The following is a 25927-nucleotide window of genomic DNA, read 5'->3' on the forward strand; positions in this document are numbered from 1 at the left end:
CCTTGCTGCTTTGCAGCGGCCGTCACAGAGTCAGCGGCTGAGGGCACCCGTAAGTCCAGGGGCCGTCACCCCTGCTGCCGCTGCCCGAGGTTCCCCTGGTGGGGACGAGCTGCTTCACTGGAAGAGGCCGCGCCAGCGCCGGCGGGGCTGGAAGTACGGCAGGTCAGCACCGCCCGCTCCCCGACACGCGCCCCCACCCCCAGCCTCGGAGGCTCTCCGGTTAAACCGGGGGCCTATTTGCTCATTTTGAGGGGCCGGGCAGTGAGCCGGGTCTGCAGGAGGTCAAGTGGGCGGGGCCTCGCGCTCTGGCTCCAGGAGTAGCGGGCGGGGGGCAGCCACGGGGAACGCGTGGGACCCACGGGTCTCGGCAGACCGAGCAGCGGCAGCAGGACACGCCCAGGACTGCGGGCACCATCACAGCATAGGCTGCAGGGGCATCTCCAGCACCTGCTGGCTCCATCCCCAAACTGGATTGTTTTTATAATAGACTTTTTTTCTCAAAAGTGAGTCTATTTTTTTCAGACACCAAACCCCAAAGTGTATCCTGAAGCAGGTAAGCAGGCAGCCAAGTGTCGGGGCGCCATCTGCTCGGGTCTTGCCTGCCACCCACGGCTTCCTGGAGCTGGCCAGCATGGCTCTGAGAAATGGGGGGCAAGCACAGTCCTGCCCATGCCCCACAGGGGACCCCCTGCTGCTCACCATCTGACCACAGGCGGCCTCAGGAGCCCAAAGCCACTCAGGCTGATCCACCTCTCAGCCCTGACACCACAGCATTCCCACCGAGCTCTCTGGTTTTCATCTACTCTGGAGACGGCTCTGGAATGTTCTGGAATGTTCCCCCAGTCAGCTGGGAGCCTGCACCTGGCCGCCCCCTCTCTCACAGAGGCCAGGACGGCCAGAGAGCAGTCAGGACACACACTGAGCTCCGGGACAAGACGCCACAGACACAGGTGGAGGCCAGCTCTCGGGGCCATCTGACCACTGTGGCTTCATCTTCCCTCCAGGGAGAGTGAGGCCCAATCTGTTTCCTAACGTGGTTTATACAGACTTCCACTGGGCTCCAAGGGTTGTTCTAACTACGGCCAAGAAAAGCTTATGGCCAATTCAGAGCCACAGGCTGCAAGACACCTCCCAGCTGTGCTGGCCAGCTGGCGGCCTTGCTGCTACCAGCTCCAGGGCCAGACTGCACACGAGCCTGGGGCGGACACAGAACTTCATGACTTCTGACTGTGCTCCGGGACGGGGAGGCAGGATAAGTCTGACTGTGGTTCTGACTGTGCTTCATAGAGGAGGTGGGATGGGCCTGACTGTGCTCCATGGAGGAGGTGGGGTGGGCCTGACTGTGCTCCATGGAGGAGGTGGGGTGGGCCTGACTGTGCTCCATGGAGGAGGAGCTGGGGTGGGTCTGACTGTGCTCCATGGAGGAGGTGGGGTGGGCCTGACTGTGCTCCATGGAAGAGGAGCTCAGGTGGCACTGACTGCTCCATGGAGGAGGAGGTGGGGTGGGCCTGATTGTGCTCCATGGAGGAGGAGCTGGGGTGGGTCTGACTGTGCTCCATGGAGGAGGAGGTGGGGTGGGCCTGACTGTGCTCCATGGAGGAGGAGCTGGGATGGGTCTGAGGTGCTCCATGGAGGAGGGGCTGGGGTGGGTCTGAGGTGCTCCATGGAGGAGGGGCTGGGGTGGGTCTGAGGTGCTCCATGGAGGAGGGACTGGGGTGGGTCTGAGGTGCTCCATGGAGGAGGTGGGGTGGGCCTGACTGTGCTCCATGGAGGAGGGGCTGGCGTGGGTCTGAGGTGCTCCCTGGAGGAGGGGCTGGCGTGGGTCTGAGGTGCTCCCTGGAGGAGGGGCTGGCGTGGGTCTGAGGTGCTCCCTGGAGGAGGGGCTGGGGTGGGTCTGACTGTGCTCAGTACACTGTGCTGCTGTCATATGTGGTCTGAGTTGACCTCAGTGTTTTTGTTTTTTAAATAGAAGAACTGCAATATTTGTTTGCATTTCATTTTTTGGTTTTTGGATAGTATGGATTAATTGATAATGGTGGTTGTGTGAAGGGCTGTTCTTAGGGCATTTGGTGGTATTGAAACCTCTGCCCTCGCTGCCTGCTGTCCCCCCAGACACAGACAGACACTGTGACGGCAGAAACGTCTCTTACACTGCAGCACATGCCCTGGGGGAATCACCCCGTGACACCTCTGCACTACAGAGATGGGGCATTTGACTCCAGTTCACACAACTCATACTATTAGCTCCAATAGAGTACATATTTAAATCTAAAGGTGATCTATAAAGTATTTAGAAGTTAAGGTAAAACTCTAGCCAGTGGGCCCACTGTGATGCACCTCTGCTCTTTTCAATAAAGCTTTATTGGCACACATTTCTGCCCACTAACTTCCAATTCGCTACAGCTTCTCTGCTGCTCTAGTCAGGACTCAGTGGTGGATTCACAGCTATGGGCCCTCGAAACCTGTGCCTTTACAGAGGAACTTTGCTGACCCCTTTGATAGCAGAGTATTTTCATGAACTAGGATTTTTTAGAAGTATTTCTTTAAAATATATAATAAAACAAAATACTCTTATGATAAAGAAAAATATTTAAAAATTGGGCTGTGTTAAAATCAAGAACTTCAAGAAAAGGAAAGTTGCAGGAAGCTACCCAGCTTCAAGACTATGAAGCTGCGGCAGTCATACGGCCCGGTGTCGCCAAAAGAGTGAACAGTGGATCACTGGACAGACAGAGAGCCCAGAAACAGACCCCCAGAAAGAGTCGCCTGATCTTCGACAAAGGAGTAAGGGTGACAGCGGAGAAAAGCGAGTCTCTTCCCTGATGGGGCTGCACGGAGGCCTCTGCACCTTCTGGTGATTCTGCTGTGATTCTAAAACTGCTCTAAAAAATAAAGTCCACTTCAAACAAACCAACCGATCATCAAGAACATCTGTTCATCAAGGCACCATAAGGAGCGTGACAAGACCAGCTGAGAAGAGGAAACGCCGGGAACCACGGTGACCGATTCATAAGGAGCGCGACAAGACCAGCTGAGAAGAGGAAACACCCGGAACCTCAGTGACCGATTAACGTGGGGTAACCGTGTTAACCAAGAAAGGATAGAGCTCCTCCTGCAAATCGGTGAGAGTAATGACCCAACAGAAGACCGGACGCTGCTGGACAGGACAGGAAGTGCCAGTGGCCAAGGTGTCTGTCCACGGGGCCAGCTTCATCAATAAGGGGGAAATGCGGGCACAGACAGCACAGGAAGGAACCCCTGCGCCCACAGCTGTGAAAGTTTCTTGCATCGAGTAGGACCTGATCTTGGCAGCCTGGAGCTGAGACTAGTCTGGGCTGACCCCAAGGACCAGGGCTGGGTGTTGTCCAACAAAGTCCAAGTCTCCCGTGCACCCTAAATCCACACCAGGAGCCCCACATACACATAGGAACCCCAAAACCAGCCAGGGCCACCCACAGCCGAAGGGGCAGTCACGGTCCCCGTCTCAGGGCGGAGCGCCGCGGTCTGTCACGGGCACGCAGCTCAGCAGAGGACAAGCCACACACAGCGGAACCGCGTGCAGGTGGGCCCAGGATGTGGGGGGCAGCCCCGGCCTCGGTGATGGCCCTGCTCTGAGTAGCTGCAGCATACACCGGGGTTCTCAGCGCGCTTTCTGTTCCATTTATAGTAGTCATTCAGTTTTGTGATTAAAGAGTTTGAGCAGAGAGGAAAGAGAAAGGCAGGTGCCATCCACGAGCTGCTGAGGAATGAGGCCCTGCCCACTCCTCTCGGGGCACCGGGAGGGCATGCCTGCTCCCAACAGCTCAGTGTGCTCTCCCCACACCCAGAGGGGGCGAAGGGCTGTCAGAACAGGAGGGCAGGCCTGGGGGGTGCTGGTGACTGCAGGCTCCCAGTGCTGCTGCTAATGGGTGCCTTGCTAACTGAGCACGCACGGTCCCCTGGCCACGCTCAAAGAGCGTGTCCTCTGTGATCCAGCTCACACACCAGAATCTCCAACAGTGTGCAACTCAGGAGGGTTTAGCACCTTCACAGGGCTGTGCACCCAGCACTGTGTCCAGTTCTAGAACATTCCATCATGGCAGCAGGGAACCCTGTTCCCATCAACAGCCTCCCTGGCCATCCCACGCCCCAGCCTCCAGCCCGTCTGTGACCGAGGATGAGGCAGGTCACTCAGCAGAGGTGGGCCCCACCGGGACCCACCCCGTGGTGGTGCCTGGAGGCACAGCAGTTACACCGCATGGGCATCAGATCCAGGGTGAGCCTTCTGGGCTGGGGAGGCCTTGGCAGAGATGCTCCCTGGGAAGGGCGCCTGGAGCATGCTGAGGCCAGGCCGGGGCAGGTGCTGTGTGCCAGGCAGGGGAGCTGCCCCAGAGCCTGGAGGGCAGGAGGGGGGCACACAGGGTGTGCGGGGGAGGGAGTCCCGGGGGCCAGGGAGAGGGCCTGAGCCACCAGCAGGCTGGGGCTGAATCGTTCACATTCTTTATGGCTGGGCTGAGGGATACAGACATTTTTGTGGCAAGAGCAAAATTGCTGGCTTTGGAGTTTAATACTTTTTATCAGCTCCAGGCGAGATGGAAATACCTGGCGGGGCAGACAGCATGGGCAGGAGACGCAGGTGTGGACAGTCTGGGGAAACGCTGAGCCCGCTGACCCCACCGGGGGTCGTGTCCAAGGTCAAAGGTCAGCCCACGTTCTGGGGCGCAGGTTCGCTGCAGGTCTACAACTGCTCTGCCGTTTGCTCCAGGGGCTGCGTCTTCACTCCCTGCAGCCCCGGACCAAGGTCCTCCCCGTCCAGTCACGTTGGGTCCGGGAACCACTGAGTGGATCGACATTGCAGACCACAGACCCCTGGCTGCGCTGAACTTCGGTTCTTAAACTCTGGGCGGGTGAAGCGCTTGCTGTGGGACCCCGGATGGGTCAGCGGGGCTGGTAGACATCCTGACCTCAGGCAGCGCGAGGGGTGAGCCCTGGTCAGACCCCAGCGGAGGCCCACGCTGAGCTCTGCCGTTACCTGCTGAGGAAGCCAGAGGCCTGGGAGTCAGTCGTGGGATTTCTGGCTCCAGGACGCCCCCGGCTCAGGGCTCATATTCGAGTGCAGAAACTGAGGGGGCGGGACAGGGCACCAAAGGAGAGGAAAGAGAACTCCTTCCTGGTCTCAAGCACCACCCAGCCTTTGGACATGGAGTTTCTGCTCAGGTGTGGCGCCCCGCCCTCTGGAAGCGCTGAGCCGACCCCCAACGAGAGCAGCTCTGGGGCTCGGCCCGGATGTCCTGTCTCCTCTCCTCTCCTCTCCTGCTCTTGCCTGGCAGGGTGGGCACCAGGTCAGATGCTCCCAAAGGGCAGGATGCCAGCGCCCCACGGGGCAGCAGCTGAGCTGGTGCCAACACCAGGGCACCAGGGAAGCCAGGCCTCCCCCCAGAGGCTCTAGCCTCGGGGCCACAGAGGGTCCTGGGCTCAGGCAGTATCCCCACCTTGACCGACACTTCCCGGAGTGACGACAGTGGACACGTGAAGGTGTGTTCACACCACAGCACGGAGCCCAAGATGGCTGTAGGCAGAGCAGGAAGCCCTCATGCTGACCCACAGCCCTGTGCCCAGGATTCACTTTCATGCAACACGGTTGAAGGCGTTTAAACATCACGTGTTTCTGCACTTTGAACCCAAAACACCGAGTACGTGAAATTAAGGATCCCCTGGACAGGAAGGACTCCTCCGGGAGCCCACCCGACCCAGACAGACACAGTCTCTCTGGCTCCAAGGAGCGCTTGTCCATCCAGGACTGTGAGGTGTGGTTTGTGTCCTGTGATGCATTCAGGGTGGCGATCGGGGAGGGCAGCTGGATGGGCACGCCCTGACCCCAAGCAGGCCACTGGGCACACACGCAGAGCCCTAAGTGCCTGCAAGGTCCACCAAGTGTCCCCGGGAAGCGGGGACAGACTGCGCATCTGCAAACAGACGCCACGAAGGGAAGGAGGGACGACAGGACCTCACCTGATATGAAGCGAAGTGAGCAGACACGCGTGATGGGGGTGGGGAGGGGGCTCCTGGCCACTTACCCTAATGGCGGGAAGCCAGGCGTGCCTGCAGTGGGGACAGAGGAGCCGGGCCCTAGTCCTCAGCCCGCTGGGGTCACTCGATGGCTCCTGACTTGTGACCAACACCCTGATGTACTCCTCAACATAAAGAAATGTCTCAGTGACTATGAAACTCTTTATGAAAAGCCCCTAAATTTGTATGTGTAACTTTTGCAAAGTCAGGAGTTCGCCTCCTTGCCTTTGTGATAAGGATGGCTCACGTTAGGGAGAGGACAGCAGTTCGTCCCCAGCTGCGGTCCGGACGCCCCCTTCCTTCCCTGCACAGGGGCACCTGCCCTGGGGCTTGGGGCACACACTCAGCCTCTCCAGGCCCCAAACACCTGCCATCGTGATGTGACGCCCCCAGAAGGGAGAGCTTTGCAGAGAGGCTAAGTCCTCAGCCAGCCAGCCAGCCAAGTGAAGGACGTTTCAAAGCCTCCACACTGTTTCTCAGTGGCCACAGGGTCCATCTCAGCCGATGGAATTACTCCGCCTAAATTTTGCTGGGTTTGTTTTTAACAATATGCCCACAGCGAATCAAAGAATTCAGCAGGATTGGTCACGATGACTTTGACCTAAAATTCCAAATTGACGAGTGGCCTTGCTGGGTTTGTAACCTTTGGAGCTGAGATTCCAGGACAGCAGGGGGTGGGGCCGTGTCCTGCCCACAAAGACCGCAAGGCCAGCGCCGGGCTGGGCCCACCTGCAACACGGAGCTCGTGAGCCCACATCTGACAAAACACAGGCGTGTTTACTTTACCGCACTTTGCACACACTGCCCTTTTTGTTGTTGTTACAGACTGAAGGTTTGCGCCACCCTGAGCGGAGTGAGCCTGCTGGCACATTTTTCCAGCAGCGTTTGCTCACTTCCTGTCTCTGTGTCCCATTTCAGTAATTCCTGTGATATCTCCTGTGTCTGTGGCCTCTTGTCCCGGAGCTCAGCGTGTGTCCTGTGATATCTCAAACTCTTTATTATCATAGTTGTATAGTGACTCCTGATCAGTGGGCTTTGATGTTACTATTGTGGTTGTTTAGTTATTTTTTAGCAAGAAAATGTTTTCAATGAAGCGACGTACCGCGTTCCGGTAGACACAACACTGCTGAAGGCAGACGGGGGCGGGGGTGGGGGGACGGGGCCGACACCACCCGCGGCTGCTGGGGCCAGGGAGTCGGTGCCCACCCGCCCTGCTTGCTCACCCCGGGGCCAGACACTGCACGGGTTCCTCCCTGCTGTAGAGACGCGTCCACACGCTCGGAAGAGGGAGACGCGTGTGAACCTAAGGACCGTCCTGAACGTGGGGGCTGGAACGGGTCTGTTGGGCGCAATTGCGTCCCCGCCGGCAGGGGGCGCCGGAGACCGCGTCTTGTTGCGACTCGGCCGCCTCCCCGCTCTTCCCCCGCTCCCCTCCCCCCCCACTGCTCCTCCCCTCCCCCCACACCGCTCCTCCCCGCCCACTTTCCTCGGGCTGTAAGTGGGTCTCAGGTCTATGAGCAGCTCCAGGCCTGCGCTCACCTGCTTCCTCAGGCGTGTCTGGCCGCGGGCAGAGCTGCCCTGGGTCTTCACTGGGCACAGCTGCTCCCAGATGGCCCCTGCAGGGGTTTCTCCGCAGAGAGCCGGCATCTTAGGGGCGCCTGCTCTGCAGGCTGGGGGCCCATGTGGGGTACCCCCGCTGAGGACCAGACCCGGCTCTGCTGGACACCCCGGGGGCTGACAGTCGGACAGACGCAGCCCCAGGAGCTCGCCGCCCCCCAACCCCCGGACACCACTGGAGCAGAGCCCACGCGGACCCCCGGCCTGCACAGGCCGTGGACGCAGAGCTTATACTCGAGCCGGGAGGACTTCACTTGGGCAGACGCGCACCAGGAGGGCCGCGCTGAGGGTGGCCACCCTGCCCTCCCCGGGAACGCGCACACGTGAACAGCACGTCTCCTGGGAAGCGGCCCTCACCGCGCACAGCCACACTTCCTTCGGTAACGTGCATGATGACAGATGAGGAGGACAGAAGAGAAACGAAAGTGCTCTGTAAGCGGTGAGGCCAGAGCCCAGCCGCTTCAGCGGGAATTATAGCTCAGCTGGGGTGTGCTCTCACGGGGTCGGGGGAGGGGGGGCGGGGGCCTGAGCGGCCTCACCACTGGGGTCCTCCGCAGGTTCCTGGCCTCTCCTGCACAGATGAGCCAGGGAGGATCTGCAGGAGGGTCTGTAGGGAGGGTCTGCAGGAGGGTCTCCAGGAGGCAGCCACAGTGGGGAGGGGGCTGCTTTGAACAGACCAAACTACTGCTTTCCATCTCCACCCTCTGCATCACGGTGTGTAGGGAGGGGGCTTCTCCCCGGGGAGGAGGTGGGTGGGGGCGCTGAGGGGGTGCCGGCAGCTGGAGCTGGGCTGAGGCTGTGAGTCCTCGGGCAGAGGTGAGGCCGTGAAGCCACCGGGCAGCTGCAATCAAACAGAAAAGCCTCCTCAGCCCATGGGAGCCCCTCAGAGCCCACTTGGGCTCAGCCCCCAGGCCCAGGCCCGCAGGCGGTGACTGCTTCCTGATGAGGTTGAGTTCCCAGGGGCCACAGGAGGCCCTGATTCAGCCCCATGGGGCCCCCACCTCGCCTGCGGGACACTGGTCTCGACACTCAGAGGGTGGCCGTCGACCACCTGACACTGGACACATGGACACGTGAACCCTGTCCCAGGAAAAGGCTGCCCAGCTCGTGTGGGGCCCTGGGCTTACTCAATGCTTCATATTTTAAGGGGAAAACCAAGAACATCAATGTTTTCCATAGTGCGTGATGGTTAATTTTATGCATCAACTTGGCTAGACTACGGTCAGTGCCCAGGTGCCAGGCTGCCGTCTCGATGTCATCTTGAGGGTGTTCTGTAGCTGTGATGAGCATGTAGACCAGCAGCTCACACTATCTGTTACAGCTGGGCCTCATCCCATCAGTTGAAGAGGAATGCCTGAGGTCCCCAAGCAGAGGGAATTCCGCCTCCAGATACCTTCAGACGCAAACTGCAAAACCCATTCTTCCCGGGGCCTCCAGCCTGTGGCCTGCCCTACAGATTTTGGACTCTCTTCCTCTAGCTCTCTATTTCTCTGCCTATAAGTCTATACATGTACCACCTCCATCTATAAATACATCTTTCTGTGTGTCTACTCTGTGCAGGCATGCTACTGGCCCTGTATGTCGGGAGAACCCACACTAACACACCTAGATGCAAAGTGATGCTGCGAAGAAAATGTTGGGGCACGGCACAGCTTCTAAACAAATAAAACTCCCAGTTTTTTTCCACCAGCCAACAAACCTCTTAAATTTCTCTTTTTTTCTTAACTTCTAAGGGTTAGAAATGCCTGCTTAAAACCAACATTAAGTAAGTAAAGCAAGCAACCCCTTCTGCAATGGGACAAGGTGAGTGCATTCAGGCTCTGGTCTGCAGTGGGGCCAAGTGAGTCCTTGAACTCCACCCATCAGGAGCCCAGGGCCAGGGGGCACCCGCCTGCCTGCCCCTCCTCCTGGAGACCCTCTAAGGGGGCTCTGGGATCCAAGGGCCCTGGGTCCCTGCCCACCTCTGTTGCTTTCTCTCTCTCAAATTCACACTTCTTTCTGACCTCAGACGACAGAGGAAATCTCTAGAGAACATCCTCTCAGGTCTGTGGGGACTGCAGCTCCCACTGTGCACGTGCGTGCTCTGTTCTTCATTGGAAATGAGCCGCTGAGAGAACCAGGGAGTAAACCACACCAACTACAGAATCAACCAGTGGGAACCACAGAGGAGCTGGCAGGAACCACATGATAAATGAATAAGGATCACAGAGTAAATGATCAGGAACCATGAAACGAACAGATCACCACAGACCACAGAGAAAACCACCAGGAACCACAGAGAAAACCACCAGGAAACAAGGAACAAACCGCCAGGAACCAGGGAGGAAGCCACCACAGAGCAGAGTTAAACCAGGCTCTGCTCACACAGGTGATACCATCAGGAGGGCAGACGAAAAGTCCTTTAGTAAAGGATGCGAGGCCCTTATTTACCAGATGCAAGTCCCTTAGTGACAGTGTACAAGGTCCTTCGTTACAGGATGTGAGTTAATTATCGGTGGGTCCTTGTTCCTGCATTTCCTGACCAGGCAGCCCAGGGAGTAGGAAGGTGAGTTCCCTTCTGTGATTTTCTTTTGACTAACTGCTCAAAACAGCCCCAGCAGCGGCTCACTCCCTCTGTCATGTAGGAGTGTGTTCCGCTGCCAGTGACTGGACAGAACACTTGCAGAGTCCCTTTCCTCCTCCGCTGGGAGCAGAGCTGGGAGCAGCCATCTGTCCTTTTCCTCCTGACGAGACACACACGGCATCTCCTCGGAGTCTGATTACTGCTGTGCATGGAATTGTGCTCCTACACGTGCTGCTGGTAAAAGCTGATCAGGCCCTCGTGGTCATCGATACAGACCAGAGGATGTGCCAAGACCACCCCCCAAAACAGAGGCCCTCTGCCCCCGAGGCCACAGGACGACAGTCGAGGGCACTCTGGCTGTCACGCTGGGGCTGCACCGGTGGCTGGTGGCTGCTCCGGCGATGCTGCTCTATGAACAGGCTTCGCCCCACACGCCTCCTCCCACAGCACCCCGAGGCCTCCAGAGCTGTGTGAGAGTGAAGCCTGCGTGGTAGCCGCTGTCGAGGGTAGGGAATGGCTGGAGGTTGGAAACCTGCAGGTGCCACTCGGGGACTCTGGCACATCCTGGGGGCCAGGCAGCTGGCCCACCCAGTCGCTCTGGCCAGGAAACTGCAGCCAACTTCCAGGGGACCCGGATGGGGGTTAGGAAAGCTGAGGCCCCAAAGGGTCAGCTGGCTGGGTCTCCAGGGCCACAAGGAGCAAAGGACACCCAAAACGCACCCCTGGGGCCGTCGAACATCCTGAGAGGGGCCTCGGGATGCCCTCCATGTCATCCCACGCCCTTGCTGGTCCACACCAGCTTCACCACCCCCACCTAATCAGGAGGGGGAGCCACAGACCCCGCACTCCTTCAGCCCAAGCCCCCTGCCCCTGGGTCCCACCTGGGCAGCACTTCCCAGGTGAGGGCTGCCTGTGACGTGAGCAGCCCCCAGGCCAGGGCACTCGGCCTACCTGGAGGGGCAGCGGGTAGGACGAGCAGGTCGGGATGGCTGGGGGCCTGGGGTGAGAGCCCGAGCAGGCCAGGATCTGCTGGGCGGGGTCGTAGAGGACCCGAGGCGCCGTGGACGGGCCGTAGGCCAGCTGGGCCAGCGGGACCTGCCACAGAGGATGGAGATGCATCAGCCGAGCCTGGCTCTGGAGAGCCCCATCCAGCAGTCATGCAGGAGACAGCCGTCATCCTGTGGAGTCCCCAGGTGACAGCGTCCACGTCCTCCCGCGGGTTTCCCTCTGACCAGAAGTAAAGCTCACCTGGGAACTGCCTCCAGAGCCCTGACAGCAGAGACCTTCGGGTGGCGAGTTAAGTGTCTCCGTTTAAGATAATTCTTCAATTATAAGATGCACTACACTTACAAGAGCATCTACTCATAGGTGTAAATTCTAAAAAGTCACTTTGCTTGCTTCTCCCAACACCCAGAGCTCTGGGTTTGCAAGAGGAAACTGTCCAGCACATAGCTTACACACAGCTGCATCCTGTGTAATGAGTGGCCTTTCTGGGAGGTTGCCACATTCCCCAGAGAAGCTTCAGCGGTTCTATCACAAACTCAGTGAGCACAGGACCCATTCTGGGAAGCCCATCGGGCTGACCACCATCCCTGGGGACAGACCAGCCACCTCCGCCAGGCTCGCAGGGCCCGGAACCAGACACTGTGCACCTATCGAGTCTAACCTCCCTGTCCTCGGAGATTTGCCAGGGGAACACTCTGACCTGCAGGAGAAGCCCCCCGAGAAGGCCCCACAGACCCTGGCCGTCCCAGGGGCAAGAGGACCAGCTGGTTGCCGAGCCTTGTGACCAAGCAGAAAGCGGGCCTGGGGTCTGCAGGGCCCAGAGTGGAAGCCAGGGAGAAGGGTGGTTAATGGGGCACCGGGGACTCCCGTGGTCTCCCAGGACTCATCTGGGGTCAGGAAACCTTCCAGAAACATGTCACAGCTCTTGAGAGGCTCCAGGCTAAGCTGAGAGACGTGGGCGATAGCCATTCTCCGGGGCAGCGGTAACAAGCCCCCCGTCGGCTGTTTGAGCGGGGGAGGCGCTGGGGTCTGGGCCGCGGGGGGCCATTTGGAGGTGCATTCACACTGCCTTTTCTCTAAAGCTGGGTGACGGGAGCATGGCTGCTGGTGCGGGCTGTTGTGGGCACACCCGGGTGTGGGGGGCCTCACGTGCGGCACCTCCCAGGATGGGGGCAGTTGTAGGAGGTGCCCCACAGGATCCACTTGAGAACATGGCCTGGAGAAGCCGGTCCCCTGGGGAGGATGCCAGCCGCGGGGAGAGCCGCCCAGACACTCAGGCCGGCTCTCGGGAATGCACACGGAGTCACCTGTGCCTGGGGAAGTGTAGGCCCGAGCCCCGGACCTACGGGGCAGAGGCGCTGGAATTCCGCAGGCCTCGGGCCAGGGAGGTGTGGCAAGGCCTTCGAGGATCAGGCTCCACGTCCTGCTCTGTCCCTGAGTGGGCTCAGGCCGCTCACGCCTCAGGGAGGACGGGCTGAAGGGCCGAGGCTGCGGTTAGCCTGGCGGGGACGAGCGCACTCACGGCGTCCTTGAAGGCCCCCAGGAGCCGCGGTGACGATCCCCAGCAGCGGCCCCAGGACTGAGCGCGGCCGAGGCCCGGAGCACCCAGTACAGCTGGAGCGCGTCCCAGCCGGCGCCGACGCCCACAAACGCGTGACAGACGGGGGCTCCGGGCGCTGCATGGCAAGGGCACGCGTCACCTGCAGCCGCAGAGGCGCTGCCTGGGCGGGCAGGCGGGGCAGGGTGGGGCCCAGGGCCCTCCGCAGGGAGACGCAGCAGGCAGCGGAGCCCGAGGCCGTTTTCACCCGGGAATGCCCCAGGCCTCTGAGCAGAGCAGGACACACTGCCCTGCTGGCCCCACATGGGCCCAAAACTCCAGGGGTCCTAGGCTTCGGGGGGCAGTCCCCACAGAGCTGAGATTTACCTCCAGGGACTGGACCAAACCCTGGAACAACCCCCTCCAGCCTTGGGTGGGGGGCAGGGCATGAGGCTCTGAGACACCCCAGGGCCCCGCTCCTGCGTCCAGCCCCTTCCCAGGGAACCGCGCTGACACGCCTGCCCAGGCCCCGGGCCCGCGCCCCTGCCCTGCGGCCTCTCACCCCCGGCAGTCGTAGAGGTCACAGCAGTAGCAAGTGTTGCTCTTCACCTTCAGCGGACACCCACCGTTCGGAGAGTGACAGGTGACCTCCAAGCAGAGAGGCAGCCAGGCGCCCACACCTGCCCTGCCCTGCCCTCACCCTCACCCAGTTCTCTGCCCCCAAGCCAGGCAGCCGCCCCTCCCGAGCGCGTGCTTCCTGACCCGCCTGGTCTTCTACCAGGTCAGGTGCAGAGGCTGGTGGGCAACGCAGCCTCCCTGCTGGGGGAGGTAAGGGACCAGGTGACCAGCGCCTGCTGCTGGACAAGGTGGGGGAGAGGGCCTCGGCTCCATGCCTCCAGGGAGGGACCTCTCCAGGTGGGAGACTCTCCAGGGAGGGACCTCTCCGGGTGGGAGACCCTTCCAGACCTCCCAGCAGCTCCATCTGACCAAGCCTGTCCCCACACCACAGAGGCCTCCCCTCCTTCCTCAGTGATTTGTGACCAGCGTCACGAGCCAACCACCCCCATGTGGGCGGTAAGTGGAGCAGAGACCACCCAGCCGCAGAGGGAGGCTGGGGACCCTAGGGAGGACTTGCGGGGAAGAACGTGCCTGAGTGAGGACAGGGACTCGGGCAATGGCCCCCACTGACCAGGACAAGGCCCCAGAGCTCCCTCCAGGAGTGTGGGCCAGGCCCTCAGAGAAGGGGTGTCCCACGTGGGCAGGCAGCAGCAGGCGGCGTCCGCAGAAGCCACGAGGCCTCAACCACGCGCCTGCTCCCACCTTCTCCCCACCACCCGCCCCACACTTCTCCTGCCTGACCTCTGCACACAGCGTCAGAGGCTGTGTTTAACCAAACTGACCAATCTTCACAGACAGGACAGTGAGATAAGAGATGGCAGGACAGAGGGGGCCACGCAGCCACCACACCCCCGTCGCTCCCAGAACAGATGTGAAAGCACCCTGTGTCCTCAGCCCGGGACAGCCAGCAAGCTGGGACCCACGTGAGCGCTAATTAGTCAATAAAAGGCTCATCTCAAAAGCCACACAGGCTGGACAAGTGGATGCGGGGCTACTGTGAGTCCAGGGTGAAGGTGACGGCAGATGCCCCGCTCCTCACCAGACGCGTGGTAAGACAGGGCACATACACGCTGGGGCCAGGACAGTCCAACGCGGACAGGGCCATGTCCCCGGGACACAGGCTGCGGGTCAGAGAGAGGACGAGCTCTGGCCCTTACCTCCGTCTGGTGGACGTCATGTAGATAGCCAGCTCCGATGGAATGGAACTGGCACCTGCCCGCCATGAGGGGCCTGGGCTCCTGGAGGGAAGTGGAAAGGGCAGCCTCAGCGCAGATCGGCAGCCACCCGCAGCGAGTTCAGACCTGTCACCGCAGGCTCCAAGCCGAAGGGGCAAGGCCGCGGCCAGCGAGAGCCTCCGGGGGATGGGGCAGGAGCACCACGGCTCACCCCAGAGCCACGGAGAAGGTGGGGAATTCGGGTCTAATGGCGACTGGCCACGGTGGGGGCAACAAGGGGAAGGGGGGAGGACAGCCCAGCGACCGGACAACACAAGGGCACGCAGACAGTGAGGGTCACCGAGCTGGGTTCCGCAAGAGGAAACTGAACTTTTGACAATCTCTTAAACGCACACAGCACCTGAGACCTGAACCAGGACAAGCCGGGGGAGGACTCACAATGTGCCGAGCGGCGAACACGCCGTCCATGACGGCGCAGCAGAAGGCCGCCACCACGCCAAAGCTGATGAACATGATGGCCGCCACCAGCTGGAAGCAGAGACAGGAGCAGCTCGGGCGCGGCGGAACCTTGCAACGCCCCCCTGCTCAGGTCCCGAGTCCCCGCGGAGCCCCGCAGCACCTCCCCGGGGTCCTCGCCTGGAACACCGCAGCAGCTCCTCAGGGTCCTCACCCGGAACCCCACGGCAACTCTATAGGATCCTTGCCCAGAACCCCACGGCACCTCCCCGGTCCTCGCCTGGAACCCTGCGGCAGCTCCGTGGGGTCCTCACCTCCCACCATGGCCGCTGGAGACCCGCCACGCTGGCCGGGATGCCCCCCCCAAGCAAGGCCAACCCGGTCACTTGCTTGTTTCATGGGGTCTGGGGGTGCAGGTACACAGGGAGCTGTCATCCCAGCACACAGCCTCGTGGACAAGCCAGGGCCTCCCAGAGCCTGGCAGTTCCTTGCTGTATCAAACTCTGCTACCAAGACCCTGATTGCATTCCACAGAAAAGCCTGGGCTCAGACACAAGTGTTTCTGCAGGACGGGCTCTGGGGACCCAGGGGCCACAGGTGCCAAGGGATACAGTGGGCACCTCCGCATGCCAGAACCCAGGGGATGAGTGGGCCCTCCGCACCACAGCCTGATGCGCGCCCCTGATGACCCCAAGGACGCTGCCCGCTTCCACCATGTGCCTCCTCCCATCTGACAGCAGACAAGCCTCACTCTCACTGCCCGCGTTTCTATTATTCGTGAGGCTGAGAACCTGTCCTCTTGTCTCAGATCGGCCATCTCTTTAACATTTTTTTTGATATTTCTTGTGAAACGATTTCAGGTTTATGAAAACAAAGAGCAAAAGTGGAAATTTCCCGTGTGCCCTCCTGTTAGGGCCGCTGGTGTCAGCCCTGCACCAGGACCCCTCCCAGGGCCACGCAATCCACAACATGAGGGCACGTTCTCCGTCCTGGGAAGTTTGTAAAGTGACCGGAACTTTCACCCAGACTTCTGTAAAACAAGCTGCCAAGTAGAGTACGACACTCATGCACACGGCAGCTCATCTTCAGCTTCGAGAACGTGGCCAGAGGCGGCCCGCTCAGCCACGGGGCTGTCCCAAGGGGCAGGTGGCCGGGCGAACTTCCTCGTGGCCCCTCCTCACTGTGCAGGTACTGGGTCTGCCCAACACCGGGCCGGAAAGCCTGCTCCAGTGGACAGGCACACAGCCCCCTGGAGGGCGCTGCCCCCTCGCCGCCTCCCCCCAGGGCCCTGCAGCGCCCCCGAGCAGCAGAGCGGCCCCTGGAGAGGGCTCTGCTGGGCCGGCAGGTCTGCGGGCAGCCGTCACGGGGCCCTCCGCCCGGCCCATGTGCCTGGGCTGAGTGCTGGCCCGGGCGAGGGCCCTGCCAGTCTCATCACAAATGGGTGTGTGGGCAGAGTTGCCATCAGACCTGCTGCCCTGCTGAGGCCTTCAGGCAGCAGCTGATGACCTCACAGACCCGCACTCCTCATCCTGGCTGGCAGCTAACTCTGAACTGCAGTCTCAGCCGAAAGACCTTCACACCACACTTGCACCCAACTGCCTCCAGGCTTCACAGAAAGCACACAAGTTCCAAGGTACCCTGGCACACAGGGCTGCCTGCTGCAGATGTGTAAACGTGGTCTGACTCAGGTTGCACAGGTCCCCACGACCTGAACGTCCTCGTCAACCTTCAGGAAACGTTAGAAGTCAGTGTTAGCATGATCACCAGCGTGATAAGCTCGGCTCAGGGACGACCGCACGTGTGGAAGTGCCCGAGAACCCAGGGTCCAGGCAACGGTGCTGGGAAAGACATTGGAAGTCCTCTCCTTCAAGCCCTAAGCTAGAAATAGGAAACCTGTCAGGACAAGCGTTAGGACAGCGTCCTCTTAGCCGAGACCTGCGTGTCCTGGGCTCCGTCACAGCGCCTCATCCTTCCCAGGCCTCGTGGCCCCCTCCAGCTGCTAGTGGTTTAACATTAGCAGAAGGACCACTCACCCCCCAGAAGGTGCCTCTCCTGTGTGAGGGTGGCCAGACCCCACAGATGTTGCAGAGAGGATGTGTCTGTTGCCCTGGCAACCATAGGAAGCTCTGGGTTATGTTGTGAATGCACCTCCCTGTCCAGTCGGGGTCTCTTCTCCTAGGAGAGGGACAGCTGTTACTCAGTAGCTAGAAGGTCATCTTCGAATCGCTGGTGGGCCCACCGTCTACATTCCAACAAGGGCAGGTGATTTTAAAATGCAAATACCAAGCAGATAAGGTTGTGATATGAAGAGGGCTGCCCAGAGCTGGGTGGAGACAGGGTGCTTCGCCCCAACAACAGGATCCACGTGAGAGAGGACGCAGCCCAGCCAGGACCCTGGAAAGCGAGCGCTGTGAATCCACACACTGAAAAGGAGAACGACCACAGGCCTCAGGCAAAAGCTGGAATGTGGACCCGTCTCATGCTATATACAAAATCAACTCTCAGTGGTAAAGAATCTCTCTGCAATGCACGAGATATAAGTGAGGCAGGTTTGATCCCTGGATGGGGAAGATCTCCTGGAGGAGGGCATAGCAACCCACTCCAGTATTCTTACCTGGAGAATGCCATAGACAGAGGAGCCTCGTGGGCTACAGTCCATGGGGTCACATAGAGTCAGACATGCCTGAAGCGACTATGCAGACATGCTCAGACCAGACTTAAACGTAAGTGATAAAACTCCTAGACCTTGGGTAATCTTCATGACCTTGGAACTGCCATGAGATTCTTAGAAATGACACCAAAACATAAGCAACAAAAGAAAAAGTAAGCCAAATGGGCTTCATTAATACTGAAACAGGACTGGAAAAGGTCAGTTTTCATTCCAATCCCAAAGAAAGGCAGTGCCAAAGAATGCTCAAACTACTGCACCATTGTACTCATCTCACACGCTAGTAAAGTAATGCTCAAAATTCTCCAAGACAGGCTTCAGCGATACGTGAACTGTGAACTTCCAGATGTTCAAGCTGGTTTTAGAAAAGGTAGAGGAACCAGAGATCAAATTACCAACATCCGCTGGATCACGGAAAAAGCAAGAGAGTTCCAGAAAAACATCTATTTCTGCTTTATTGACTATGCCAAAGCCTCTGACTGTGTGGATCACAATAAACTGTGGAAAATTCTGAAAGAGATGGGAATACCAGACCACCTGACCTGCCTCTTGAGAAACCTATATGCAGGTCAGGAAGCAACAGTTAGAACTGGACATGGAACAACAGACTGGTTCCAAATAAGGAAAGGAGTATGTCAAGGCTGTATATTGCCACCCTGCTTATTTAACTTGTATGCAGAGTACACCATGAGAAACGCTGGGCTGGATGAAGCACAAGCTGGAATCAAGATTGCTGGGAGAAATATCAATAACCTCAGATATGCAGATGACACCACCCTTATGGCAGAAAGTGAAGAGGAACTAAAGAGCCTCTTGATGCAAGTGAAAGAGGAGAGTGAAAAAGTTGGCTTAAAGCTCAACATTCAGAAAACTAAGGTCATGGCATCCGGTCCCATCACTTCATGGGATATAGATGGGGAAACAGTGGCTGACTTTATTTTTCTGGGCTCCAAAATCACTGCAGATGGTGACTGCAGCCATGAAATTAAAAGACACTTACTCCCTGGAAGGAAAGTTATGACCAACCTAGATAGCATATTAAAAAGCAGAGACATTACTTTGCCAACAATGGTCCATCTAGTCAAGGCTATGGTTTTTCCAGTGGTCATGTATGGATGTGAGAGTTGGACTGTGAAGAAAGCTGAGCGCTGAAGAATTGATGCTTTTGAACTGTGGTGTTGGAGAAGACTCTTGAGAGTCCCTTGGACTGCAAGGAGATCCAACCAGTCCATCCTAAAGGAGATCAGTTCTGGGTGTTCATTGGAAGGACTGATGCTAAAGTTGAAAGTCCAATACTTTGGCCACCTCATGCGAAGAGTTGACTCACTGGAAAAGACCCTGATGCTGGGAGGGATTGGGGGCAGGAGGAGAAGGGGATGACAGAGGATGAGATGGCTTGATGGCATCACCAACTCGATGGACATGAGTTTGAGTAAACTCCGGGAGATGGTGATGGACAGGGAGGCCTGGCGTGCTGCGATTCATGCGGTTGCAAAGAGTCGGACACGACTGAGAGACTGAACTGGAACTGGAATACTGAAAACTTTTATGCCTCAAAGGACACTATCAAGAAGGTGAGAAGACACCCCACAGGATGGCTGGAGCCCCTGCAGGTCCTCTGTCAGATAAGGGACGTGTGTCTGGAGTATACAGAACTGACAAGACGTGACCCAATTTAAAAATGGCCAAAGGACTTGAATAAACATTTCCCAAAAAATGATGTACAAAAACCAACCAGAACATGAAAAGCAGCTCAGCGTCACTCATCAAGGAAGGACAAATTCACTACAAGCCCCCGTCACACCCACCAGAGTCGCCGGCGTGAGACAGACAGCACTCGCCCTACTCTGCGGGAGCTCTGGCTGGAACCCTCTGTCTGCGGGAGCTCTGGCTGGAACCCTCTGAGGAGCTGCCAGGCTGTTTTCCAGAGAGGCGCCACCTTCCCCACCTCCTCACACGCCACGGACGCCCGCGCAGCCACTGCGGCACTGGTGAGCCCGCAGGAAGAGGAAGCGCGTGTAGAGGCGGAAACAGCAGTGCCGTCTGATGAGAGACGAGGCAGAAACGGACATCCCTTCTGAACCGCACAGAGGCCTGCCACACTGAACCAGCAAAACTAACTAGCATTCTTACAGCTCCATTTCCCAAAGGGGTACATCAGCAACACAGATTCCAAATGGAAACACTCAATAAAACTTAGGTTTGTAGCACCGATCAAGGCTGGGATGCATAGCCCACAGACAGACAGCTGTGGACGTGTCCTCTGCAAAGCCCTGCGAACCACAGTCCTCCTGGCTCTGCGCTGATCCTCTCTCCCCAGTCTGGGAGAAACTACACGCTATCATACCCCAGAGGCAGGAGAATATGCGAGGGCTCCTGACTCAAGCACAAATGCTCACATGTGCGTGGTTTTGCCTGAAGTTTATCCACAGTGACTTAAACTAATGACCAGCCCTACACTTTTCTTCCTGTGCCCCAACCTTAGCTGCTAAGACACCACATGAAGCTGTGGGACATAACCCACAGTCCCAGGGGTGGGGCTCACTTAGACAAGGATGTGAACGGCAGCCACTCAGGCCCGAGTCTGGGCTTACAGTGCAAAGCTAGGGACTGATTCTGGGGTGCTGGGTTGGGGCAGGGCTTTCCTAGGAACACCTACAGCTAGAGCTGTGAGGGGGACATGCCACGCCCACATCCCACCCCCGCAGCCCCCACACTCCCCCCCAACACTCCCCACCCCCACACCCCCCACACCTCCCCTATACTCCCCCCACACTCCCCACCCCCACACCCCCCCACACCTCCCCTATACTCCCCCCAACACTTCCCCCAACACTCCCCACCCCCACACCCCCCACACCTCCCCTATACTCCCCCCACACTCCCCCCAACACTCCCCACCCCCACACCCCCCACACCTCCCCTATACTCCCCCCACACTCCCCCCCAACACTCCCCACCCCCACACCCCCCACACCTCCCCTATACTCCCCCCACACGCCCCACTGCCCACACCCCACACACACACTCCCCCCCAACACTCCCCACCCCCACACCCCCCCACACCTCCTCTATACTCCCCCAACACTCCCCCCACACGCCCACTGCCTACACTCCCCCCACACCCCCTCCACACCCTCCCACACTCCCCCCACACCCCCTACACTCCCCACCATACTCCCCCCTACACTCCCCCCACACGCCCCACTGCCCACACCCCCCCACACTCCCCCCACAAACTCCCCACCCCCACACCCCCACACTCCCCACTGCCCACACTGCCCCACACTCCCCCCACACACTCCACTCCCCCACACTCCCCACACCCCCCCACACGCCCCACACACGCCCCACTGCCCGTATTTGAAACAACACACATTCTCACCATTTGTTTTCTGTTCTCCATCAGGTTGATGCCAATAATTCCTAAGAAAGCTCCAAAGCCCAGCTGACGCCAAAGGAAAACAAGGGAGAGAGCGCTCAGGTTACAGGCCTGATAGCCTAAAGCGGACACGGAGCAGTGACCGCCCACCTCAGGACATCCCATCAGAGAGCACGGATGGCCACCCCCACCGCCGGGGCTGGAAGCACGAGTGGTGGGGATGGGGTGGGCGGTGGCTCACGCCCGACGGGTGGGCCTCTCCAGAGCCATCAAAGCCGGCGATGACAGAAGCTGCTGTGTTCTTGTCTGTGTTGCCAACCGTGTTCCCAACCGTGTTCTCATCTTGTGTTCAAATACCTGAACTCCTACAGTGACAAACTTTATTTTCTTGGGCTCCAAAATCACTGCAGACAGTGACAGCAGGCATGAAATTAAAACACACTTCCTCCTTGGAAGAAAAGCTATCAGCAACCTAGACAGCGAATTTAAAAGCACAGACATCACTTTGCCGACAAAGGTCCGTCTAGTCAAGGCTATGGTTTTTCCAGTGGTTGTGTATGGATTGTGAGAGTTGGACCATAAAGAAAGCTGAGTGCCGAAGAATTGATGCTTTTGAACTGTGGTGTTGGAGAAGACTCTTGAGAGTCCCTTGGACTGCAAGGAGATACAACCAGTCCATTCTAAAGGAGATCAGTCCTGGGTGTTCTTTGGAAGGATTGATGCTAAAGCTGAAACTCCAGTACTTTGGCCACCTGATGCGAAGAGTTGACTCATTTGAAAAGACCCTGATGCTGGGAAAGATTAAAGGCAGGAGGAGAAGGGGATGACAGAAGAAGAGATGGTTGGATGGCATCACTGACTCAGTGGACATCAGTTTGAGCAAACTCTGAGAGATAGTGAAAGACAGGGAAGCCTGGCGTGCTGCAGTCCATGGGGTCGTAAAGAGTCGGACATTACTGAGTTGAACATATCACTGAGCTGAACACTGAGTGATGTGAACAACACATCAGTTGAACTGATTCTGGGAAAAGAGCGTCAGGGGCCCCCACCCCAACACGGAGAATATCTTCACGGGGACCCGTCCTCTGTGTCAGGGAGTCAGAGAGAGGCCCGTCCCAGGGTTTCTCCTGGACCATTGGAGGAGGACGGCTGACCTGTTGGGGAAGATCAGGAAGCCGGAAGGGCTGTTCCAGACAGACAGGCTGACACCCATCACTCAGCTGAGCAGGCGGACAGGTAACTCCCGGGACCATCCGCTTGCCCCCCCAGCCTTGGCTCTTCGCCCGGGAGCGGGTGACGTGGGTGCAGCGGGGAAACCCCCGGGCTGTGCATGTCTCAGCGCCCCGGGGTGCAGGCAGCCTCACCCCACCGTGCCCACCCCGGGGAGAACGTCTCAGTTTCTGAAGAGTGGAGTTCCAGGAACGCCGGGGCCGCTGCTCAGAGCAGTGGGAGACAAGCCCCTCGCAGACACACAGAGCGGCCTGAGACCCAGCTCTGGAGCCCACCGGATGGTGCCCACAGCTCTGCCCGCCTGCTGGCATCCAAGTGACCATGAGGAGCAGGCGGGGGCGGCCAGCAGAGCGGGGGCATCTCTAAGGCCATGGCACCAAACTTAATGCACAAACGTCAGACCTACCTGTGTCCATGAATGTCTTCTCTGTGAGGACATCCATGAGACAGACATGAACACACAGATGCAGTTTTCATCAGTAATTTAAAAATTCTCAAGGAGTACAGAAAGACGAGCATTTTCTTCCAAATATTGCAGTCCTGCTCCACCATCCAAGAGAGCAAAATCCCCTCCAATATAAATAAATTAAAATATGTCTATTGTTGCCTTAAGTTCCATGTTTTCAGATTTGAAAAAAATCCTCTTTCCAAAATGTTGAGGTGTTTGCACCCTCTCGCCCAATTTCTGCTTGAGACACACCCTTCGCCACAGGGTTGGAGCTGTGTGTCCCCAGAAGTGATTTTCATCCTCATTTGCCTTGAACAAAGCTCATCTGTCGTGTCCACCGTTTGCTTTCAAAACCATCCTGCTGAAGCCAGTTCTGCCCAGGTCGTTGCCCAGGAGGCAGGTTCCCTGCAGAGCGAGGCTCTGAACACACCCGGGACGTTCTGAAGGTGAACTCAAGGTGAGATCCTGAGCCACCGAAGCTTGGAGAACATGGAAGACCTCCTCGCGGCTGATCCTGACGCTCTGCAGGTCACCTGGAGGACACATCCTCGCAGCCGCCAGCCCCAGCTCCCCCCGCCCGTCCAGGACACAGGCCAGGAAGCCAGATTCTCGAGAGATTTCACTGAGAACACCATCCGCACAGCACTGCTCGTGGGGGGTTACTCATGAAGGGCACACAGGGAGATAACGTAGATTCATACAGCAGAAAGTACAGAAATAAAGAATACAAAGACGAAACGAAGGACGTTTGTAAAACACCTTCATCCTTGCTAAAATGGCATCAGCATCATTACTCCTCTGGATAATACTCTTAGTGAGAAATTAAATAAGCTTCATCTTTAAGGTCTCTGTTCATCACTGTGTGAGACTGCGCCCCGGGCATCGCGTCTGATAAAGGGCGATGTCATAGCGCTCCCTGAGCGCAGCACCAGCACCAGGAGCAAACCTTACTGCCGACAGTGGACACGACCTCATAGTTCAGAGCCTCGATGACCTCGGATTTGGGGGCTGCTGTTGCCAGGTCTGACCAGGCCGTGACTTTGACACAGGGGGTCACTACCCAGAGGCAGAGATGTGGACCACATCAGCTCATTTTTCTGCTGCTCCCATGCGGCCGTATCAGCATACCTCCATCCAGGCTTCGTGGCCTCTTTTAAAGTCCAAGTCCAATTTCTGAGAGGGTTGGCTCCCTCTGGGGACCCTGGGGAGGGCCTATCACACTCCTTGGCTCCGATTCCTTTCCCTCCCCACTTCTCAGGACCCTGCACCCCATGGGGCCACCTGACGATGTAGCCAACCACCTAAACTTCCACCTCTGCGGGGCTGGGGCGATGTGTCTCAGCACCACACGGAACTGTCTATCCTGGGCCCCCAGACCCGCCCCCAGGGACCCGACACTCACAATGATGCCGGGGTAGTAGCCGCCCACGGTCACATTCTCAGTCCTGGTGGTTGCGGCCAGGCCGACGGTCAGGATGGAGGCGGACACTGCCAGCGGAGCCCCCACAAACCACAGGGCCGTCTTCTTTCTTCTCACAAACTTTGCCAGGGGAGGGCACAGGAGGGGCCGGTGGGTAAGGTGCTGGGCTCGGGGAGGGTCCCGGCACCTCATAAGCATCCCAGCAGCTCTTGCCAGCAGCCCTCTGCTCACAGGCAGGGCCTGGGACGCACTCGCCGGGGACCGCGAGTGTCTGCCTCCATCCTCCCCACCCCAGTCCTAAGAGTGGGGACCGCTCGCCGCCCCCTCCCATGCCCAGCCTGAGGTCTCTCCCGCTGCCTCGCTGTCACCTGGTGAAACACACAGACCCCACTGGTCCTCCTGCACGGCCGCCCTCACCCGGGCCTCCATCAGACCGCCTGCAGTGAGAACAGGAGCCTGGCCACCCTCCCCCAAGGCCCCCGCTGCACCCAGAGTGTCTTAAGCCACGGTCACCATGCACGCGTTCTGTGTCCACTTCCCTAACGCTGTCCCCCAGACAATGGGCCCTGCGGGGGTGGAGGGTGCTCTGCCTTGTTCCCCGACATCCCCCTCTTGCCTAGGACGGCGCCTGCACACGGCGAGTTCTCAGTAAACATCCGGCTGGCCAAGCCCTCCCCGGGTCCCAAGTCCCCCAGCCCTCCACCCCGGCCCCAGCCCACGGCAACAGCCAGGCAGCTCCCCAGGCCTGGACCCCACCCCAGCTCCAAGGCTGGTCGGAGGACCTCTGCACCCCGCCTGGACCAGACCGTGCAGGCTAGGCACAGCAAGGGCGCCCGCCCCCTCCGGGCCACCCATGAGTCCACGCTGCTCTGTGAGTTCGCCCTTGTCCCAGGCTCCACCCCAAGCCGGTCCCACTTGCTGGCCCACCTCTAGGTCTCGGCTTAGCACCAAACTCACAAGACATCGAATGGGAGGCGCAGAAAGTATAAAAGTGTGCAAAGCTCACCACCACCTCCCTCTCCCCCTGTCAGAGGGGCCCATTATTGGATGTGGAAATGGGCCAGCTGAGAGGTGGCACTTCCCAGCCTCTTCTGCTGGGTAATTACATCCTCAGCAAATAGTCTCCATCTCAACAAGGGTGTCAGCTGGAACCTACTGGAAATCTCTTAAAGGAACCATTGCCTCCGCCTTTCTCCTTCCCACAGCATGGAGTGTGAGCACAGAGACGGAGCCCCTGCAGCCATTTTGCTCTATGAGGAAACCTCAACAAGGGAAGCCGCACCCAGAGAGAGGCAGAGCAGAAAGACAGCCCTGGCTACCCACCTCCAAACTCTGCTTAGGTAACAGAATCACATCTCCAGACTGCAAGGCACGACTGTGGATGCCCTGGTATCTGTAGTCACAGAACTCAAGAAAGCAAGAAAGGAACCCTTCCATCACTCGCACCTCCCTCCCCCAAGCCTTGACTTCTGGGTTTCGTGTGGAACTACCTTCCCCACACGTGTCTCAGGGAAGGCAAGAAATCTTGTTTACAATAACCATAATTGTAATACTAATAATTATTACCGTAATCAAATCTCAGTTACTCCCATCCCTACATGGTCATCAACAACCACACAACAGAGCCAAAGACAGCCAGGCAGAGGGCCGATGAGAGACCCACACAGAACCCAGCCAGGCTGGTATGTTCTGTTTGTTGCAGAGTTAGCTGTCTTGATGCCTGTGACTCCAGAACAAAATGGGATAAAAGAAAAGCGTGG

General features: G+C 58.4%; 3 protein-coding genes and 1 long non-coding RNA gene across 6 annotated transcripts; 2 read left to right on the forward strand and 2 right to left on the reverse strand.

Annotated features, from left to right (window-relative positions):
- Positions 1-4527: 4527 nt before the first annotated feature.
- LOC123328934 (protein enabled homolog) lies at positions 4528-7722 on the reverse strand. 2 transcript variants are annotated; one of them, XM_045162490.1, is made up of 3 exons: positions 7588-7715; positions 7151-7325; positions 4528-5014 (listed from the first exon to the last, which is right to left on the reverse strand). In XM_045162490.1, exons 1-3 carry the CDS (start codon positions 7693-7695, stop codon positions 4872-4874), a joined length of 426 nt encoding a protein of 141 aa, XP_045018425.1. In that variant the 5' UTR covers positions 7696-7715; the 3' UTR covers positions 4528-4871. The 2 variants fall into 2 exon arrangements, with proteins under 2 accessions (XP_045018425.1, XP_045018426.1); XM_045162491.1 differs by lacking the exon at positions 7151-7325 and having other exon boundaries at positions 7588-7722.
- Positions 7723-7964: 242 nt separating this feature from the next.
- Positions 7965-11162, forward strand: LOC123464841. Of its 2 annotated transcripts, XR_006639872.1 has the most exons (4): positions 7965-8104; positions 9226-10033; positions 10142-10210; positions 10290-11162. It is a non-coding gene; the product is annotated as an uncharacterized LOC123464841 (long non-coding RNA). The 2 variants fall into 2 exon arrangements; XR_006639871.1 differs by having other exon boundaries at positions 9226-10210; positions 10290-11161.
- Positions 8115-14627, reverse strand: TMEM255B (transmembrane protein 255B). The gene is given in 6 exon segments (XM_045162489.1): positions 8115-8506; positions 11180-11323; positions 12756-12777; positions 12779-12814; positions 12816-13418; positions 14546-14627. Coding segments are annotated over 5 exon segments (615 nt in total). The 5' UTR covers positions 13097-13418; positions 14546-14627; the 3' UTR covers positions 8115-8374.
- On the forward strand, positions 14402-15753 carry LOC123328928 (translation initiation factor IF-2-like). The gene is made up of 3 exons (XM_044926994.2): positions 14402-14792; positions 14961-15616; positions 15687-15753. Exons 1-3 carry the CDS (start codon positions 14583-14585, stop codon positions 15751-15753), a joined length of 933 nt encoding a protein of 310 aa, XP_044782929.2. The 5' UTR covers positions 14402-14582.
- The last annotated feature ends 10174 nt before the right edge of the window (positions 15754-25927 follow it).

The sequence above is a fragment of the Bubalus bubalis genome, chromosome 13, assembly GCF_019923935.1.
Source record: "Bubalus bubalis isolate 160015118507 breed Murrah chromosome 13, NDDB_SH_1, whole genome shotgun sequence".
Classification (NCBI taxonomy): Eukaryota; Metazoa; Chordata; class Mammalia; order Artiodactyla; family Bovidae; genus Bubalus; species Bubalus bubalis.